Raw genomic sequence first — 19603 nt, forward strand, 5'->3', positions numbered from 1 at the left:
CGTGAGACGGTGTCTGGTTTACCTTTCTCATCTTCTTTTGAGCCTCCCAGCAGGCTTGACACGCTGTTAATCCCGCGCAGATCTACTAGTGAATCGACACGATACAGATCGTGCAGTGGAGATTATCCTTGGAGTGACAGGAGGTAAGCTACGATACGCGCTTGATATCGTCGGGAAGGACACAGCGACATTACTTGAGAAAAGCCTCGATCCTTCAGGGCATTTCCATCTGCTAGGACTCACAGGTCTGCCCAAGGCGCGTAACCCAAGCATCCGATACTATACTGTGCCTTTTAAGTTGTTTCATACTGCGCCAGCAGTAGGAGAGCATGGTTAGCTGGTTGGAAGACCTACTCCAGTCAGGTAATCTTTACTTCTCCTGCGATTGTTCGCGCTGAGGGAGGATTGGAGGGGGTCAATGTTTTAGCAATTGGAGTTCTTCTGGGTTTACCTTACGCCTCTATTAATTATTAGGGGGTTTGAACCGTTAACGATAGAGATATGTATATTTTTGAAGTACTTTGGTAGGTACTCAGTCAAAGCTGGGTGTGTGAATACACTTGACAAGGGAGTGCATGCACAGCAACACCAGATCTGGGCGTTTTGGTGTTGTACACCCTAGAAGAGACGAGCTTCCGAGGGCCACACCGACTTTCCTAAAAATAGGTACCGAAGGAATGAAATATGCACTCTAGCCATGCATCCAGCACAAGACAATAGACAATAGACAATGCCTGCAAAGTGAACCACGAAAGTAACTATAAAACCCAGAGACACAAGACGCCGTACCCCGTATTTTGCCCTCTCGTATATGCAACTGGCGCCAGCAGTCACGCAAAGGAAGGTTGTAGTCGTAGAATATCTCGAATCCAGGTTGAACCAGCCCGCTTAAGATCAAGCGGTTCAAGCCGTCAAGGCAAAGCTGAATCCCATCAATCCCATCCCAGCAACCGCAAACCCCATACCCATACTGCGGTGGTGCGTCAGACCCAGGCCTTCGGTGAAAAGCTGCAGGGCGACAGAAGTCATCACACCGGCGGTAACAGCGAACATGCCTCCGTAGACGCCCCACGACGGACCAGTCGAGTCAAGCCCGGTGTGTCCGGAACCCCAGATCCACAGCGCGGCGAGGCCGGCACCAGCTGGCTGGCTTATACCTCCGAGTAGACTGGACCAGAACATGGCTTTCCAGCGCGAGTTCAGAGCCAGGTATAGAGGCAGCGCCATGGCGAAGCCCTCAACGATGTTATGGATGAAAAGGGCAAGAAACACGGTCAGCCCGAGAGTGGGACTTGCGTGATTGGTGGCATAGGTGATGAAGCCCTCAGGCAGCTTGTGCAGGGCAATGGCGAGGGATGTCTGCAGGCCAATGGAGAGGAATGCGTTTTGCGGAACATGGTGGTGGTGCGTGGGATCAACGCCGGGGTTGGATGGGCCCGAGCCTGGGGATTTTTGATGGTCCCCAGGCTGGTGGTGGTGAGTTTCATGAGGATGCTCGTGGTTGTGGTTCGTTATATCCGAGTGATGTGTATGATCAGAATGTACTTTTTGGGTATGGGAGGAAGACGACGAACTCGCCGCCGAGTGAATGACATGCTGCGTTGAGATCCCGTTGAAGTACCCGGTATCTGTAGCTGTCTCAACCGAGTCGAGGCTGGGATCCAGCTCTCTCTGGTGCTCCGAGCTCAGCTGTACCGCGATGCTCTGGGGCTGTGGCGCCAGCTTAGGCCGGGTGACCTCATTCGCGCTCATCGTTGGTGGCGGGGCGATATTTGGCCCGAGAACCTTGGTGCATTCACGGCCGCAGGTCTGCGAAAAGCCGTAGCAAGGCCCATTCTCGTCGCAGTGGGGCTTAACACCACCCATGAGAGAGCTGATGCGCCGCGATATGACTGCCCGCAGCGATTCCCGCCTCGGGGTATTGAACGCCGGCGCCGTCCGCTGTAGCACTGCCGGCGTCGATTTAGACGACTGAGCGTTTGGGGGCCGCAAGAGCGGCGTTCGCTCCGTACTGCCGTTGGCATTCGCACTGTCCTGTCGGTCGTCGCATTCTTGCATTTGCTCGCCGCGCTCGGGATCCTCCTCCGGGCCGCTGTGGGTGTGGGCACAGTCCACCACGTGTGATGGAATGAAGCGGTGGAGAAAACCAGATGCGACACGAATGACAACCACACCTCCGATGAATAGACCGGTCAAGATGTAGGCGGAGATGGACGGGGAGAACCCAGCGCGCGTAAGGTAATCTTTGGAGGTTGGCAGCATACTGTAAAGCGAGGTAAAAAGCTATCTGGGAGTTAGAGCGGCGGTCCTCGGGATGCACAAGGTAGATGAAAGCACTGACCATTACTCCGGCGCTGAGACACAGCGATGCCGATAGGAAGTTATTGCTGTTGGCGATCTGGAATCTTTTGTCATGGGTGACCCGGCGCAAGACTAGGTCGGCGCAGATGACGGCCGACCCGAGGACACAGGCTAGACAAGAGAACCAAATCAGCGAAAAATGGCCCATTGAATTGGCTGCATAGCTCGATACTCACCGACGCCTGAGACGGCGCTCATCACCCAGCCCCGAAGATCGTTGGCAGCCATGGCGAGTGTGAGGTGGCAGAGGACGAATCTGGTGATGTAAGTGACGTCCAACAGACTCGGCGGTCGGCGGTCAGCGAGTCGTGTCTAATTCGCCTCTCTTCTTTACTGGACTCGGACTGGTTCTGCTTCTCAACCCGACAGTGGAAAGATGAAGAGAATCAGCCATTCCGGAGGGATCCTGCGTCTCCAACCCTCAGGCTGCAGGCGCCTGAGCAATGCGTCCCTTTGCCCACAAGGTTCTCACTACTCCGCTCGCTGCCCGCAGCCCTAAGATGCGGGCAACAGAACGACGCTGAGGGTTCCCGAAGAACCCCTAGCAATGAAGGACAAATCCAGTATGAGAGGGTAGAAACTAACCGAGGAGAATACAGCAGCTAACTAACCTGTCTAATATCCTATGATCATTTCTATCATGCCTGGCGTGGGTCGTGCACGGGAGACCAACCCCCGAGCCTCGGGCTATCAGCCCATGGGCTAACACCGGAGCAACGACCACTGCAGATCTGTAGGTCACCAGCAGACCCAACAGCCATTCGGAGGCCTCCAGTCGATCCTATCACGAAACACCCAATTACCCCCAATCACCCCGAGTACTCCGTACATGCCGGCGATTCCCTCACTAGGTGGCTCGCAAAAGCAGCACAGTCCCCTTCAGAGCGGCCATGTGACCCGCTGATTGGCCCGTGAGTGTCCGCGTCCCCGTTTCCTTTTTTTTCTCGGCTTCCCGCGCGCCAACAGTCCAGCAGTTCGACATTGGGTTGTCAACCGTCTTTGAACCTCCTCGGATTCCGCATATTATTCACCGGGGACAATAACGATCATGTCGAAAGCCACGTTTGCCGTTATCGCGGCCGCCAGTGCAGCCACCGGCGCCGGTGTGACTGCCCTGCTGTACTCCTCCAAGCCGTCCCATCCACAGAATCAACAACAGCAGCAGCAGCAGCAGCAGCAGCAGCAGCAGCAGCAGCAACTCCCTCCCCCTGCAACTGCCGGCGGCGTAAAGGTTCCCACTGCGTTTCCTCCGCCCACCCTCGCCGCAAAGGCTGGCTCCGGCCCCGTCAACCCGGCGGGCATCCTGCAATACGGCTTCCCGGGCCCGGTCGCCGACGAGCTCTCCACGCTGCCTCTGCACGGCGCCTACGACCGCCGCACCCGCAACCCAGCCTGGGTGGCCGAGCACATCACTCCGCAGTCGCTGGCCATGAACAACGCCGATCGCAAGCACAGCACCTTCGCCGAGGACACCTCCATCCCGCCTCTGTTCCGTGCCAAGCTGGCCGATTACTTCCGCTCCGGCTATGACCGCGGCCACCAGGTGCCTGCAGCTGACGCGAAGTGGTCGCAGGGCGCCATGGACGGTACATTCAACCTGAGCAACATGTGCCCCCAGGTCGGCGAGGGCTTCAACCGGGACTACTGGGCGCACTTCGAGGATTTCTGCCGCAAGCTGGCGTCGCGGTATCCCTCTGTGCGGGTGGTGACGGGCCCCCTTTACCTGCCGCACCGCGATCCGGACGGCAAGTGGCGTGTGAACTATGAAGTAATCGGGAACCCGCCCAACGTGGCGGTGCCCACACACTTCTATAAGGTCATCTATGCGGAGGACGGCACCGATTCGCCCTCCAGCAAGGTCGCCCTCGGCGCCTTTGTCCTGCCCAACGCGCGCATCCCCAATGAGAAGAGCCTATCGGACTTTGAGGTTCCCCTGGAGGCCGTCGAGCGCGCCTCCGGTCTGGAGTTTGCCGCCAAGCTGGATCCCAGCCGCCGTCGCCGGTTGTGCCAGGAGATCAAGTGCGATATCGTCGTGCGCGAGTTCAATAATGCGAAGAAGCGGAATTAGTGGTTGAAGCGATGTTGTGCCCTGTGAAGGCGTGCGGGATCCAGGGGATGTTTAGGCCCCAGTGGCCCTGTATATTTAGGACATCTTGCATGGTTCGGGCGTTCATTGTCCCCAATGGGGACTGTTCTCATTCGGTATATTTGAAACCTTGCAATTGAAGGCTGTCGTCTGCCATATTACGTCTTTTGAGCTTGTGTATCATGGGGCCTTCCGGCACTTCTGATGCTCCTCCTTGGTGCTTAGCATTGGAACGCCACACCAGTCTTTGTAGCCACATTGCCGCCGCCCCCGGCAAATCCTGTTCCCTCTGAGCTGATTGCGACCAGCCCGGGCCGAACAGCGTCCTTGTCCTTCTTCTTGGACTTCTTCTTCTTCGCCCCTGCATCGTCCCCGTCGGCCTTCTCTGATCCGGGGGTGATATCCGTCTCGCAAACGTAGCACAAGATCAACCCATGAAGTGCTGCGGTCTTCGCCTGTTCCTCTTTGGAAGCATGGGGATCTGGAACATCGTGGGGAGTCATGAACTTCGCAACGCAAGGAGAACAGATTACATGTCCGCAGGGTTTCGTGACTGTAGCGAAGGTGTTAGTAAACCAAGACAATCGCCGCTGACCAAACAAAACGTACGCATAGCCTTTAGCCCATTGCTGAGGTTCTTCTTGCAACTGGGGCAGATGCGCGACACCGTCCCGTCTGAAGCCTTCTCTTCTGTGAAGTGCACATCGACCAGCGATTTGAGCGAGTAAGTATGCTTATGCGTCTCGGAAGAACCGGGGCAGATGGGCGTCAATTTGACGGCCTTGTTGGCGGCAATTTCATTAGGATCCGTCGTCGGGGTCAGCGAGGGAACCCAGAAGGATGGGAGCGCAGATTTGCTCGACTCCTTGAGTGCGCATTAGCAACGAAAAGAAACTCTCACGCGTCCAGTCGGTCGTCAATGGCTTCTCACCTTCTCCTTCTTCAGCTCCATCTTCAACCGCTCCTGCTCATCGCGCGCGATCCGAGCCATCTCCGTCTCATCCAGCTCAAAGACCTTTTTCCGCTTACCGTCCACCTCGACCTCTCGCGCCTTAAAGGCAGCGAGCGCCTGATCCTCCTCTGCTTTGCGTTTACGTCCAGCCCCGTTCTTCGCAGCCTCCAGACCCATAGATACCAGCTCGAAATCATGTAGATCTTTCTGTCGCGCCTCCTCTAGCGCACGCTCCTCGTCCTCCGCAAGCCGCTTTTTGGCCTCATCGCGTTCCTTCTCCAGGCGTTTGATTTCCTGCCGCTGCGCAATGAGGTCGTTAATCGCGCATTCGCGGCAGAATAGGTCGCCATTAGTCGCACAGGCGACTACGGGAGGGCGGGCTGGTTGTAGGCAGAGACGGCAAGAGGCGAATGGCAGGAATGAATCTCGGCCAATCACACTGCGTTTGGTGCCCCAGGTTGAGCGGAGAAGGCTGCGCTCATAGGAAGTGAAATGAGGCAGCGAGGTATTGCGCTTTGAGTGCGCCATGGCAAATTGGGCTCGATGTTACCGGAGATCGTATGGAATTGCGGAGCTTGGAGCTGAGCGGGAGCTGTATGAAGTAATCGCGGCCACTTTGGGACGGCACTGTGGTCCCTTTTGCCAGTTGAGCGACTCACCGCCATATACACCGTCCCCAGCACCGCCCTTGTTTAATGCGACTTCGCTCATTTAATAAGTCAATGTTAAGAGTTGGCCACTCCCTGTAGGACTCCAGGTGTTGTCCCTCAAACGCTCAAAGGTATGTCCTTTTAGGGCTAAAGCTGTCATCGAATTAGAAAGCATACAAATAATTAAGCACCGTACGAGACGTACTCTACAATCTCAAGCACAATAATCAGTCATAAATGCTTTTGTTGAACACAGTCTATCCCCACCATCCCAGTAGTCCACACAGCAGCAGGGATAAACGAATATGTTATGTTACATCCATTCTAATCCAGGTAGAAGGTAGACCAGACCCGGGTCCCGCAAGATGGAATGAAATGTAGAAGGAAAATGGAGGAGAGATAGAAAAGAAAAGAAGGAGAAAATGCAGACATCACACCATTATGCTTCCCATCCATACGCAGAACCTAAAACCAGAGTCAGAACCCCCGAGGCGAACAGAAACGAACAGAAGAAAACAAGGGTAGGCAACATGGAATGCGAAACGAGCCGAGATGGGCGAACGATGCAAGAGCCATCGTCATGCAAGTGCAGAGCCGAACGCGAGAGCCCAAAGACACGAAAGGGAATGGAAAAGGAAAGGAAAGGACAGGAAAGAAACAGAAAAAATAGAAACACGTGTGCGAGATAAGACTTGAAATTGAATCGGGGTATAATAGTCGTAATGTGAACAACAAGTGCAGATCCAGCTCAAGGAGATGGAGACGGGCTATACAGTGATGTAGAGGATGTGGTGGCGGCGGGAGGAGGATCTAGGGAGGTGCATGGGATAAAGGTTCAAAGGATTTAGGAAGGAGAGGAGCCTGGTCATGCGCCCACGGCTTGTTGCCGGAGGTTCTCGGAGGATGGGGTATCAACAACCCGCTCGCTGAGAGACGTAGAGGACGTTGAAGGAGCTTCGCCGGGCGCTGTGAGGTGGCTGCCGTAGGTGACAGACCCGGTCCCAGTGCCAGATGTCGATGGGGAATTGTTCTTGGGGTCTCGTTGGTCAGACGCGGAGGGGGCTTCTTCGGGCTCAGAGAAAACTTGTGAGATTGGCCGCGACGATGATTCCGTGGGCATAACCTCGCGGGCATCCTTGAAGAAATCGATTGTTTCATCGTCGCTGCACAGGCTAAGCCCCGTTGTAGTGCTAGCACTACGGATTGAGTGAGGCCGGCCGGTGGGCTTGTTGTCTGAAGTCATGGACTCGCCGCTGCCAATCACGTCAGGATCTGAAGCGCGCGACTCCTCATGAGGAGTCGGTTTCCGCAGCTTGAGACGCTCTTCGGGAGGCATGTTCTGCCATTCTGATCCAAACGTGATAATGGAGGCTTTCTTGCCGTGCACCGTGAAGCTAGGGGTCTTGCGAGGTAGACCGCCCCCTTCACTTTCGTCGTCCTCGGCGCCGCCAAGGCTGGACGCAGAACCGTGGTTCTTTTTGTGGCGAGAATGGTGTCGATGAACGTGATGCGGCTCACGAAGGGTTCGGTGGAGACTGCGGCGGACACGACTAGGTCTGGAGTCGGTTGGGGAGACTTCGGACGACTCGTCAGGCTTGTTCTCAGCTTCTATCTCCGGTTGAGGGGTCGCCGGTTGACGTGGCGGGGGAGAGCCACTGAGGTCGAGGAGGCCAGTCTCTCTAAGAAGTCGTTCCTCGCCTTCATCATAGCTTACGGGTGAGGTGATCTTCGAGGCTCGAGAGCCAAGACTGGCGCCGTCGAACCGGCTGCCGCGACTGAGGACAGACGCTTCCCGTTCGATTTGTGACGCACTCTCCGACCCACGCTCAGAGACAATAGTAATTGAGAGCGGTCGTCCAACACGGGCAAAGTCGGATGATGTAGTAGACGCTGGCAGGCTTGGGCGACGCATTTCCTCAGTCGGTGGCTCGGTAAGAAGACCAGCGTCCACCGGAGGCTTGTCAACAGACACCGCGGCGGCTGGCTCATTGGTATCGTGGCTCGAAGCTGCTTGTATGATGCTAGGAGCGTGACGCACGCTGGGCTCGGAAGTGATGGACGGCCCAGACACGGATGCCGCCGGTGCAGGGTCGGCGGGCGATACAGTGTTTTCAGCCACAGATCCTGTTCGAGCTTCCGCCACATTCTCCTCCGTTCCGAGATCCCGAAGAAGGACTTCACGGTAGCACTTGTTGCGCCAGATATCCTGTCGAACCCACCTGAGTTTTGCAGCCAGGCGACCTGCGGCCATTATGACATTCTCCCGAGCCCGGGGAGTGACCGGGGTCAAGATCTGCAAATGCCGTGCATTCCGCAGGAGACCGTCCAGTTGCCTCTGAGTGATAAATAGCTTCTCGTTGGTATCACGAATCTTTTGGCCCATGAGCTGCCGCCGGGCAGCCACAAACTCCGCAACAAGGTCGGTGTCGATGCTGGGCGACGCCGGTTCATTGTCCGCTGACTGGCGCGACCTAAGCGAGGAAGCAGATCCCATGCGCTGGCTCTTGCGGTATCGCTGGCCCTCGTAGTTGGTGTCAATCATGCCCTTAGTACGAACGCCGGTGGTCCGGAAAGCGGCAGCATAGTTGAGCTTGGCGAGCCAATCATTCATCTCGGGCTCCGAGGTGGCCAGAAAGATTTCTTCCAACGCATTATGCCGAACAAAGGAGAATGCGTGCTTATGCTTCTTGTAGTTTTCGTCCAGTAGGGCGACGGCATCGTTCGTAGACATGATGCCATCGGGCTTGAAGTCGGCAAGCGGAGGCCGAAAAACAAGAGTGCCTTTTCGTCCATTCTTGACGTACGCATCATACTGGGCCATCAAGGAGCGTACCCAAGTCACATTCCGGAAGAAGTAGAGCTGGGAGAAAGTGAGAACCGCACCCCATTCAGCCCATGGCGATCGCGCTCGCTTCCTCTTCGGGTCCTTCCGCCAAAGCAAGCCGACCTTGGCCACTTTGATGTCAACTAAACCCGGGTGAGAGTCGGCTGGGTTATCAAGGCTTGCTTGCATGAACGCGTCGGGCCGAGAGCGCAAAGAAATAATCTGCAAGATACCAGACTTCGTGAATGCTTGGTGAAGATCATCCATATCAGGCGGGCCGGTAGTTCCGACGTGGTTGTATGTGTCGTCAAGCTCCATGACTTCCTTCAAACTGGGTCTCAGAGTGCCGAGCTTGTTGTCCATGATAAGCGTGTAGGGGTCCACAAGTTCCCTCCCCATCCGTGGCAAATGCTCAGAGCTGGTGCTTTTGAACAAGGTGCGCCGTGGTTTAGCGAGATGACGGTCGCGGAGGTTTGCATCCTCAACATGGATGAAGGGGGTGTATGAGATGTTCTCATAGAAACATTCGAGAATGTCTTCGGCGATACCCTCGCCTCGACAATTCTTGACATAATCCGGCTTCTGCATCTTCCGCTTGTTGTTCTTGTTGAACACATCGGTGTGCAGAATGAGAATGGAGAATGCGATGAAGTAGGCTTGGTCTGTCGATGCAAAGATTCCTGGGTTGCATTCGTGATAGCGGTCTGCAAATGCCTGCAGGAAACGGTCGATCTGCTGGGTCTCCTTGGGCAATTCCACCTCCATCAACAGCTTGCGAATAGCCATGTCAATCGGATCACCAAAGTACGAGAACGATCGCATGTACTTCCGGAGCCCAACTTTGAAGAACTCATCATCAGACTGGGCCAGCACACCTCCAATCGCGCCCCGCGGGAGCTGGTCCTCCAGCTTCGTCAAGTAGGTGGCCGGTGTATCCTCTTCTTCGCGCTCGGGGAGCGGAACAAGATCTGGCTTGATCGGAGTTGCGGCTCCGCCTGTTCCAGGAGAACCATGGCGCGGAATCGGGGGCTCGGAATTTTGTCGCAATCGCTGAGAAATGTTGAAAATATCTCCAAAGCTTTTACGCCCACTCGTCGAAGTCGATGTCCGCCCAGACGACACCAGATAGGGAACTGGAGACATTTCCTCCACATTGTGCTCGGCAACCGATCCCATGGTGGAGGACCTCCCCCGGGCCATATGAGATGGGTTGGATCGAACGGAGCGAGCCGAATTCGTCGAATTATTGCGGAAGAGCAGTGGGGTGCCTGTGCCAGCCAGACCAACCGAGGAGCGCGACGGTGAGGGCAGCGGCGAGACTTGATCTTGTTCCGAACCGTCTGATCTCGGGGTACCAACGGGAGGGGACTTGGTTGTAGGTGGTGGGAGCTTTGGCGGCAAGGGAAACAGAGGGCTGCGGGTTCGTTTTAACCGTGGCAGGCGGAATCGCTTGCTGGCTGATGTGTGGCCATCGCGAGGGGAGTTCGTCCGGAACGTCTGGTCACCATAGCTATGGTCCGAGCGGGAGGATTCCGAGAACCGGGCGTCTGTAACTGACACGGACGATCGCTGCGACTCGTTGGTCGGTTGATCTCGACTTCCACTGCGCAGTGAAGCGGTTGATAATCGTCCTGGCTCCTCTGCGATGGGTGTCTGGAATGTCGAGAGGCTCGAGTCGGCGATCTGGGAGTCGGTCGATCCCTGATTCTTCCGCTCCGGTTTCCGGGGGTGGTCACCTGAATTGCGAGAGAGATCTTCCATGGAGTGTTTCCGAGACGAAGGGTGGAGCCTGAGCTTGTGCCGCTGTTTGACGGGCTGGTCAAGTTCGTGGCTGGTTGGGGCCGTGGTGATAATCTTGGGAGCTTCAGAACTGGTCAGCCATCAATTCCATCCGCAAGGGATCATTCCAAGACAGCTGTTCCTATGGTGGCTATCGGGCGGCTTGCCCTAGAGCTTCCACAGCCAAAATCAAACGTGTAGCCATCGCATAGGTCGACAAGTAGATGGTGCACTTACGCGGGAGCGACGGTACTGGGGGAGCTTCCTCTGCCTTAGCGTAAGACTTGGAGAGCTGGGGATCAGATGCATGGCGTAGTCTCATGAAACTGAATCGGTTCCTCCGCAGGCTAGGGGTATCCCCAGTCGAGGGGCCGGCAGTGCCATCTGTCCGCGCGAACCCAGCCGCTGGCCCCTGCTCCGGGACGCGCAGCTGCGGTGCTGCGCCATCGGTGGTCTCGGTGCCAGTGTTCTCTGAATCCGGCTCCAGGAAGCGAGGGGTCGACTCTGAATATCTCGGTTCGGTGATGGGGGGCAAGGGACGCGGGAGGTGTTCGCTGCGGCGACCCTGGCCTTGGGTTTCAATGGTGCTCTGGCGCTTGGAGCTGCCATCGGGGACGAATCGCAGGCCTTTCCAATGCATGGCTGCGAAGAACCGAGGTGTTCCAACCCATGCGTGGCCGTTGCCGAGGGGTCAAGAGGGGAGGGATGGGCAGTTTGGGGGATGGGGAAGTCAGGCGTGCATGGCGGGAGTGTTCCAGAACGCGGTGGGATCGGTGGAGTGAGCCCGTCGTCAGCGCGAGAAAAAAGGGGAACGCGGGAGGGAGGCGGTGCTGGGAAAAGGGTGCGCCACACGATCGAAACTGACCGGATCGAGGGTATGTGCTGATTTGTGCAGCAGAGTCCAGTGAGAACGTACGGAATAGGAACAATCGGCCGTGAACGTCGTCTAGAGAGAGAAAGAGGGAGGGGCAAGGCAGACGAGTTTCGGCAGTGCCCTGAGCGCGGCTGAACCACGGCGGACCAGACTACGGAGGTTCGCACGAACAGTGGGAGGGCTAAGTTCCCCGGGGGGGGGGCGAAGGCCATGAAAAGACCTTGGGAGACGAGACATTCTAGACCTGCCACTGGCGTGGACAGATGGGTGGGGATGCGTTCGCCTGGATGGTCCGGTCTAGACTAGTATGGAGATCACGATAGATAGTTTTGGATGCAACGTGCACCGCCGTTCGAGGTATTATTCGTACACGATGCATTGTGGGATAGTTGGCTCGCAATCCTCAGTTCCTGTGGTTGTTCCAATGGGGGAGTTCTCGATGACGGGACTCGTCCGCATGCGCTCAAGCTCTTCTCCAACTGTACTCAGTACTTCGTCTATACCGACCGACGCCAGCAACCATCGCAAGGGGCTGGGCGAGGGATCGTGGATTTGATGCTCAGGAATGGATACCCACAGAACCCTACGAGCTAGAGACCTTGTGGAATTGTATTGGTCTAGAGAGATGTGTAGATTGAGGAGAACCATGCACATCCTCCGTGTCGAGTCTAGGTACGGTTCTCTGAGCTACCACGAAGTATACAAAATGCGCTTGCACCCACCCTCCGCTGCAGGCCATGGCAGTCGCGCGATTCGACTGTGCTCGTTCTGATTATTCCTCTTTCTTCATTTGGTTCCCATTTCAACTGAGCTCTGGAACCCATCGCTCTGACAGGGTAAACCTACCGTTTGGCTGATCGGCTTGTTCCTGTCCCTCCGCGGCTTCTCCGCAAATTCCACAGCCCGTCACGGCCACCCTTCAGTTCCGCCACCTCATCTCCCGACCTTGCAATTGCAAGTCTTCTTGCAACCCCGGGTTACTGGCATCGCAACACCCCCCTAACCCCCCAAACCCCAACCCGCCCACGCCGCGATGCGTGTTCTCCCCTCTCTCCTCCTCCTCTCGACGCTCTGTCCGGCCATTTCCGCCGTCCCCGCAGGCTCCAGCATCACGCCGCCGCTGCGCCAGCCGGTCCACCATCTCACCCATTCGTCCGATCCACGACGCCCCTGGACTCGACTGCGCGACTGGGTCATTGAATCAGTATGGGGCCTTCCCCGATCAGGTTCCAAGCACGTAGGCATTCCCTCCAATGTGCGCGATCGCTATGGCAGCGATATCGTTCTCCGCTTCCATTTGCGTCATCCCGACGACGCTGAGGTGCTAGCCTCGGCGTCAAGGGTCCTGGTGTTGGACATCTGGGCCATTACAGCGCAGTATGTAGATATCCGGCTGGCGGATGATATGGTACGTACCAGGGTCCCTATCGCTCCAATGCTCGCTGCCTCTAATGATTGGGTCCTTGGATAGATTCCTCCCCTCCTCGATCTGCTCCCCCTTCCCTTCGCTCCTCCTACACCCCGCTCATGGACGACCTGGTCGATATGATCTACAACACCTATCCGAGACACCTTCAGCCCTCATCTGAGACGGAACCCGACTTCAGATCGGGTTCCAGGCGGACCGATGCACCAGTCGGCGACGTCTTTTTCCTTGACTACCAGCCACTATCCATTATTGTGCAGTGGATGCGCTTGATGGCCTCACTGTTCTCCTCGCATGCCCACTTCACCAGCATCGGAGTTTCGTACGAAGGGCGGGACATTCCCGCTTTGCGGATCGGGGTCGCACCTTCTCCGTCTGAGAAATCCGACCCGCGCAAGACCATTGTGATTGTCGGCGGCACACACGCACGGGAATGGATCAGTACCTCCACGGTCACGTATATCGCATACAGCCTCATTACCCAGTACGGGCAGTCGAACACGGTCACTCGCCTCCTGCGTGAGTATGACTGGGTGTTGATTCCCACCCTGAACCCGGATGGTTATGTCTACTCTTGGGAGTCAGATCGCTTGTGGCGCAAGAATCGACAGCCGACAAGTTTGCCACTTTGCCGAGGAGTCGATCTCGACCGTGCCTGGGACTTTGAATGGGACGAGTCCACCCGGTCGAACCCCTGCTCGGAGAATTACGCTGGCGCAGAGCCCTTCGAGGCTCTGGAGTCCCGCCGGCTTGCCCACTGGGCGCAAAATGAGACGGACAGTGGTCGCGCCGAAATTGTGGGCTTTTTGGACCTCCACTCGTACTCGCAGCAGATCCTGTATCCCTACTCCTACAGCTGCTCCTCCATTCCCCCAACGTTGGAAAGTCTCGAAGAATTGGCACTTGGATTAGCCAAGGCCATTCGTCAGGTGACCCACGAGTCCTACGATGTGACCTCCGCATGTGAGGGTATTTTGCCAAATGGTGAGGCCGCCAGCATCAGTTCCGGTGGCAGTGCGCTCGACTGGTTCTATCACCAGCTGCATGCGACGTACTCGTATCAGATCAAATTGCGAGACCGTGGCAGCTACGGCTTCCTCCTTCCATCAGAGCACATCGTGCCCACCGGCACGGAGATCTTCCATGCCGTGCTGACATTCGGCAAATTCATTCAGGGGGAGACACAGAGCCTGGAGGAAAATGAAAATGACAGCCCAAGCCTCAAGGGCCCCTTCAATTTCGAACAAAAACCACTGGCTAAGTAGCCGGCTTTTCTGTCCACGTCGAGCTACTCGCGGACTGTGATGTGCAATTTGTGATGAACTGCCTGCATATTTTTTTTTTTTTCAAACGGCGTTCGGAGACTTCTGTTATTTTGCTGGTAATATCTGTACATTTATGTACATATTGGCTTTCCAAGGAGGTGAGCTGATTTAGTGCACTTCAGGCATCGGCTCTGATGAGATATGATTCAAAATGTCATTCGTCCAACCAATCTCAGATCGGAGCTTGGGTTTTACCGTTGATCGAATCGTCCAGTCCACAGCGTAGCAATTACCCCCGACGTATATCGGCCCCATATAACAGACGCCATCACTCATCCACAACAACTCCCCAAAGTGCCCTCTATTCTCCTATATACACTCATCAAGCCGTCTTGAATTTCGCCGGCCCAGCCCAGAGCAGGAAGTATCACCCTAACAGGACGATGATCCCAACTAGAATCAAAGGAAAGAGAAAGAACACACGCAGTTCAACTTCTGCCTTTCTCTTCCCCCTACCGGGGCCAAACTGGACTGCTCAGCTCTTGTACGCGACAGACTTCGGCGGTCCACTGCAGCAGACAACCTCACACCACAAGCTTCGGCAGGTAAACCCATGCTTTGCAGCCGAAGTCGACTTCACAGGCCGCTAACGAACACATTGATAATCTCGGAACTAATGGCTAGAACCTTGCCCGGGGTAGGTTTGCTCTGTGATTTGCCAAGGTTGTATCTTCCAAGCCCAGACAGGGTCTGCGGTATTGACGTATTCCGAACCTGTGAAATGAAGCTATGCGGTGATGTCACGACCAAGGTCGTGGTCAAAATAGGGACCAGGTTGAATAGCGGAGCAATTAGCCGTGATTGCAAGAATTGAATACATATTAAACCTCATATATCGTAAATTCATAGTGTCTACCGCCAGATGAATACGGATATATACATACGATGAACGAAAAGCGCATATATAAAGCTAGCGCCACCTAGATCTGCATGGAAGACGCGCGATCAGAACAGCCAGGAAACAAACTTGCGATAGAACCAGTGGGATCCCCCGCTCTTTTCCATCTCGAGATCCTGACGCGCCAAAAAAGCAGCCTCCTCGCGGTCGATCTCGTCCTTGCCCGTCCACAGATCGGCGGTTGCAGGATCGACGCCCTTGCAGCGGGTAATGAACTTGTACCCAAAGATGAGACACAGATATAGCGGAATGCCCAGATAAGCCGTGATGAAGCTCTTGTAGTCGAAATTTCCCCACTTCTTGCTGTGCGTGAATACATCATAGTTCTTCGTGAAGACGATGAGGATGCAGAATGCCAGGGCCAAGTAGGAGCCCCATACGCCGAAGGGTGCGACGTAGGCCAGATCGGAGTCCGGCACGTTCTGCGCTCTGCGAGCACGCACGAAGTAGATGTGCGTGACTAGGATGGATATCCACGTCAAGAGGCCGAAGATGGTGACCAGGTTGACGAAGTACTTGAAGATGGTCTGCGAGTCACTGGACACATTCATGTAGGCGATTAGCGCAATGAGAGAGCAAAGTCCCAGTGCGTAGACAGGCACGCCACGACGGTCGGTGCGAGCGAAGATCTTGGGCGCCTTTCCCTCACGCGCGAGACCGTAGAGCGTGCGGGTTGCGATGTATAGATCGGAGTTGGCCGCGGAGAAGACGAAAAGCAGGATGCTAGCATTGATGATGTGTGTCAACACTGGGATTCCAGAGTTCTCAATGGCAACAACGAACGGCGACGCCGCGGCTGAGCTACTCGACTTTGCAAACTTCGGGTTGTTGTAAGGCAGCTTCTCGTCATTGTAGGGCACCAAAGTACCGACAAGGAGCACCGAGAGAATGTAGAAGACCAGGATGCGATAGAAAGTCAACTTGATCGCACGAGGAATGGCGCGGCGGGGGTTCTGCGCCTCGCCCACAGTCACACCCACCAATTCAGTACCCAGGTACGCGAACGTGGCGGACACCATAGTAGACCAGAACGCGAGGAACCGGCCAGCATCGCCCTCTTTGATGTAGGTGTTGAAAGCACCAGGACTCTTCCAATAGCGGAAGCCCTTGCGGTCATGGTCGGGACCACCGCCCAGCATCAGGATGAACGAGAGCAGGATGATGCCTAGGATGACTATGACCTTGAACGAAGACAGCCAGAACTCAAATTCGCCGAAGAAGCGCACGCCGAAATAGTTGATGCTGACGATCATGACCAAGAGAACCGTAATCCAGACTCCTGCGTTCACCTTATCCTGTGGAAGCCAGTATGATATGACGAGCGCTCCGGCGGTTAACTGATTCGGCGATAAAATAATATATTTGAACCAGTACCTGTTCGACACCTCAGTCAGCATGTAGCCCTAACAGGCTAAAAACACCCGGGGAAAGCTATTATTCACGCACGTCCAACCCAGAGTGAATCCGAGCGCAGGGTCGCAGAATCGCACAGCATATCCCGTAAAACCAGACGGCAGGGGCAGCCACGCTGCCATCTCGCCGAGAGCGCACATAACCAGATACACGATGAAGCCCACCCAGGCATACCCGATCAGAAGTGAACCGGGCTATGAAGGTTAATATGAAGGTTAGACAAGCTTGGACCCAGGATGTGTCGGATCTACTCACGCCAGCCCTGCAAGTAGAAAAGAACGCCGATGTGAGTTTGAGCACCGGAAGCGAGAAAATGAGGCTATAACTTACTTCGCAAGGGCATCACCGGTACCAATAATCAGACCAGTTCCAATAGCACCGCCGATGGCTACATGGAATTAGCCGTCTTTCTTCTGTGCTGTTTCGATCGTGTGCATACCAATCATAGTAATGTGCCGCGCTTTGAGGGCGCGGTGTAGATCCACATGGTTAGGGTCTGACAGGCCACCCTCCTCGGCCGTTGCGACTTCATCGCCGCTGTACTCGCGCTTGACAGGGCTCTCCGAGGAGAAACCCTCAGTTTTGTGCTCATTCGCCGCCATGTGTCGGGCGCGAGCGTACGGTGGCAGCTGTTTGGATACTGAGCAGCTTGGAGATTGCGTTGGAAGTGTTGGAAGAAGAGGGAGGAAGAGGGAAGACGTAAAAAAGCGGGAGATGCCAGGCGACAGGCACGTCTAAAAAGGACCGGGGAGGGCTGAGTCTAAGCTCCTGCACCATGCACCTCTCCGCTGGCTGGCCAAGGAATCATAAAGGACCAACCCACCGAGCAGCGAGATAAGCCAGCATCCCACCGGGGCGCACGAGATAAACAAGAATAAGCTGACTGGGAAGCCAAGCCTCGCGTTTGATGGTATGGGGAAGGAATCAATTAGGTAAATCGATGGTCATTGGGGGAATGTAAGTCAATTCTCCGATCCACACTTAGTGCGGAGTATGTCCTCTTAACTCTATACCGTGTATAGCCTCGCAGCCGGATGCTAAGTCCGCGTAGAAGCGTTGCAGCGCCTCGATCAGCCCATCGGTCTAGCCCAGAGCATCTCCAAACGCGGTCCCAATACGAGTGGCTTGAGGACTTGAGGCTGCCTGACCCCTGCGGCTGACTTTGTACCACGTGAGTCAGTATAAACACACGCTGACTTCACTGCCTCCTCTGAACCCATGTCCAGAGAAAATGATCGAGCGCATTACGGTATTCAGCCGGACAGCTGGCTATTGTATACAGTAATACAGTACCGTGGCCCTGGTCCCTAAGGTCAATTTCCCTTTGTCAAAGCTTGCGATAAGACCCTTTTGTGCGGCCGCAAGCCAAGCCAGCCGCCGAGCCGCCAAGACTCCGGAAGGCAAAGACTTTTGCGCAACACTCTTCTGCGACTGGTCGGCCTTCTACGGAGATTGAGGGGGACGGGTCGCTTTGCGTCGGCCTTTTGTCTGTGGTTTGTTTCTGATAGTCCAGTCGGGCCCGAGATAACAGCGACAGGCAGGCAAGTGTGTGTCGATGTGCCCTGGAGACCGCTATGTTAAGCTAAGGGCGTGAAAGGCGTATAGTTGGCTGATGCGCCCCAATCCAGGAACCAGACCGAGGTACCATCCTGACTTCAACCGTGGATCCGGCAGCCAGGTCAAGCTGGACAGAGTGAGAATCAAAGAGAACACGAAACTGTGTGTTCAGCCCGTCCCCAACGGTGAGAAACCACAGACCGTAGAGCCCAGAGGGGATGGAGGCTTGGCGATCAGCCAGGGTTGCGTCCCGGGTACCACGCCAAGACCGTCCGCCACTGCCGCTCCATCCAATGGCCACCGCCGCTAGAGACGCCCCCCGGGCGACTGAACATTCCAGGTGTCTTAGCGGCCACCCGGGTGCAACCTGTTTACGAGTGGACACGGGCCCGTCCCAATTTTCCTTCTCGTTTTGCAATCAGCATGACATCGCAGAAGCAGTGCTGATAGCGAATTTTCTGGAACACGCGTGACCCCAATGCACAGCCCTCCGGGAATGTTTATTCCCTATCGGTGGATTTGATTCGATGGTTTCCACGTGGTGTGTGCCTCGCATTGTGCCTGGCAAGCCTGCTACTCATTTTAGCTTCGTGCGACTGGGGTAAGAAGGGTGAGTGCGCTATAGACAATAGACAGAATCAGACCACACTTGAGATCATGATGTCCAACAGCTTTAATTTGGCCATCATCACCAGGATGACCTGGGCTCAGCCAAAGTACGACGCCCAATAGAGAAAACTTGCACCTAGTTTATCCACGTGATCCATCCGTCCTTTGCGTACCTTGGGCAGACTGTCAATACAACCTGACTGTGGGATTCGCCAATATTTTACTGGTGATATTTCTATACGAGTGAAGGGCACACTTCATAGATTGATGGGTGCCAATCGACCACCGACAGGCATGAGCACTGATGATCGACACCCCTCATCAGCACGATTGAAATGAGACTGATGTATAGGGGCTACTGTCATCGTTGCGATACCTATACTGATTATCTGCAAGCTATCCAGGATTCCACAAATGGAAAAATTTTGCTTGTGTATTTACAGTATTTCGATGGGCTCAATTTGCGTTTCGGATATATTTTGAGCCAAAGCGCTCTCGAAGTAGAAAGTCAAGAAAGACATGGCTTTCTACTTGCAAGAGTTTGGCTGAGCTTAATGGGCGGTACGTTGGAATACAGGCCCGGTCCCAAAAGCCATGGCAGCGTGTTATGGTTCACAGCCAGGCTTGACCGCGCCGACACAGCATGTTCAGCGAAGAAGCCCACTATGTCTGCAACCGATGGTCCGAAAGATCGCATGAGGAAAGTATCCGAGATCACTCCTTGCACGCATATCTTGCCAAGCACCGGGGCATTGTCCCCTTGAGTATAGCTTGTCGGGTGATGTACCAGAAGTCTTGAGCTATCTCACGGCATTCCTCATTATTTAGTGTCCACTGCGCGTTGTTCAG

At 55.3% G+C, this 19603-nt stretch overlaps 6 protein-coding genes across 6 annotated transcripts; 2 read left to right on the top strand and 4 right to left on the bottom strand.

The window, feature by feature from the left end:
• Window positions 1-903: 903 nt before the first annotated feature.
• N7482_010438 (Zn(2+) transporter ZRT3) lies at window positions 904-2589 on the bottom strand (the record flags this gene model as incomplete). The annotated part of the gene is made up of 3 exons (XM_056692562.1): window positions 904-2283; window positions 2342-2472; window positions 2538-2589. 3 exons carry the CDS (start codon window positions 2587-2589, stop codon window positions 904-906), a joined length of 1563 nt encoding a protein of 520 aa, XP_056538519.1.
• An 820-nt stretch (window positions 2590-3409) lies between these two features.
• On the top strand, window positions 3410-4429 carry N7482_010439 (DNA/RNA non-specific endonuclease; the record flags this gene model as incomplete). Its single annotated transcript, XM_056692563.1, has 1 exon — window positions 3410-4429. One exon carries the CDS (start codon window positions 3410-3412, stop codon window positions 4427-4429), a length of 1020 nt encoding a protein of 339 aa, XP_056538520.1.
• Window positions 4430-4668: 239 nt separating this feature from the next.
• Window positions 4669-5927, bottom strand: N7482_010440 (putative RING finger domain protein; the record flags this gene model as incomplete). The annotated part of the gene is made up of 3 exons (XM_056692564.1): window positions 4669-5000; window positions 5057-5312; window positions 5379-5927. The coding sequence occupies 3 exons, from the start codon at window positions 5925-5927 to the stop codon at window positions 4669-4671; spliced, it is 1137 nt and encodes a 378-aa protein (XP_056538521.1).
• A 987-nt stretch (window positions 5928-6914) lies between these two features.
• Window positions 6915-11292, bottom strand: N7482_010441 (Arf family guanine nucleotide exchange factor SYT1; the record flags this gene model as incomplete). The annotated part of the gene is made up of 2 exons (XM_056692565.1): window positions 6915-10735; window positions 10890-11292. The coding sequence occupies 2 exons, from the start codon at window positions 11290-11292 to the stop codon at window positions 6915-6917; spliced, it is 4224 nt and encodes a 1407-aa protein (XP_056538522.1).
• Window positions 11293-12559: 1267 nt separating this feature from the next.
• N7482_010442 (M14 family metallopeptidase) lies at window positions 12560-14217 on the top strand (the record flags this gene model as incomplete). The annotated part of the gene is made up of 2 exons (XM_056692566.1): window positions 12560-12938; window positions 12998-14217. The coding sequence occupies 2 exons, from the start codon at window positions 12560-12562 to the stop codon at window positions 14215-14217; spliced, it is 1599 nt and encodes a 532-aa protein (XP_056538523.1).
• Window positions 14218-15222: 1005 nt separating this feature from the next.
• N7482_010443 (dicarboxylic amino acid permease agtA) lies at window positions 15223-17190 on the bottom strand (the record flags this gene model as incomplete). Its single annotated transcript, XM_056692567.1, has 5 exons — window positions 15223-16549; window positions 16622-16782; window positions 16844-16850; window positions 16919-16976; window positions 17028-17190. The coding sequence occupies 5 exons, from the start codon at window positions 17188-17190 to the stop codon at window positions 15223-15225; spliced, it is 1716 nt and encodes a 571-aa protein (XP_056538524.1).
• Window positions 17191-19603: the final 2413 nt, after the last annotated feature.

Source organism: Penicillium canariense (assembly GCF_028826845.1).
Source record: "Penicillium canariense strain IBT 26290 chromosome Unknown utg000008l_segment0_segment0, whole genome shotgun sequence".
Classification (NCBI taxonomy): Eukaryota; Fungi; Ascomycota; class Eurotiomycetes; order Eurotiales; family Aspergillaceae; genus Penicillium; species Penicillium canariense.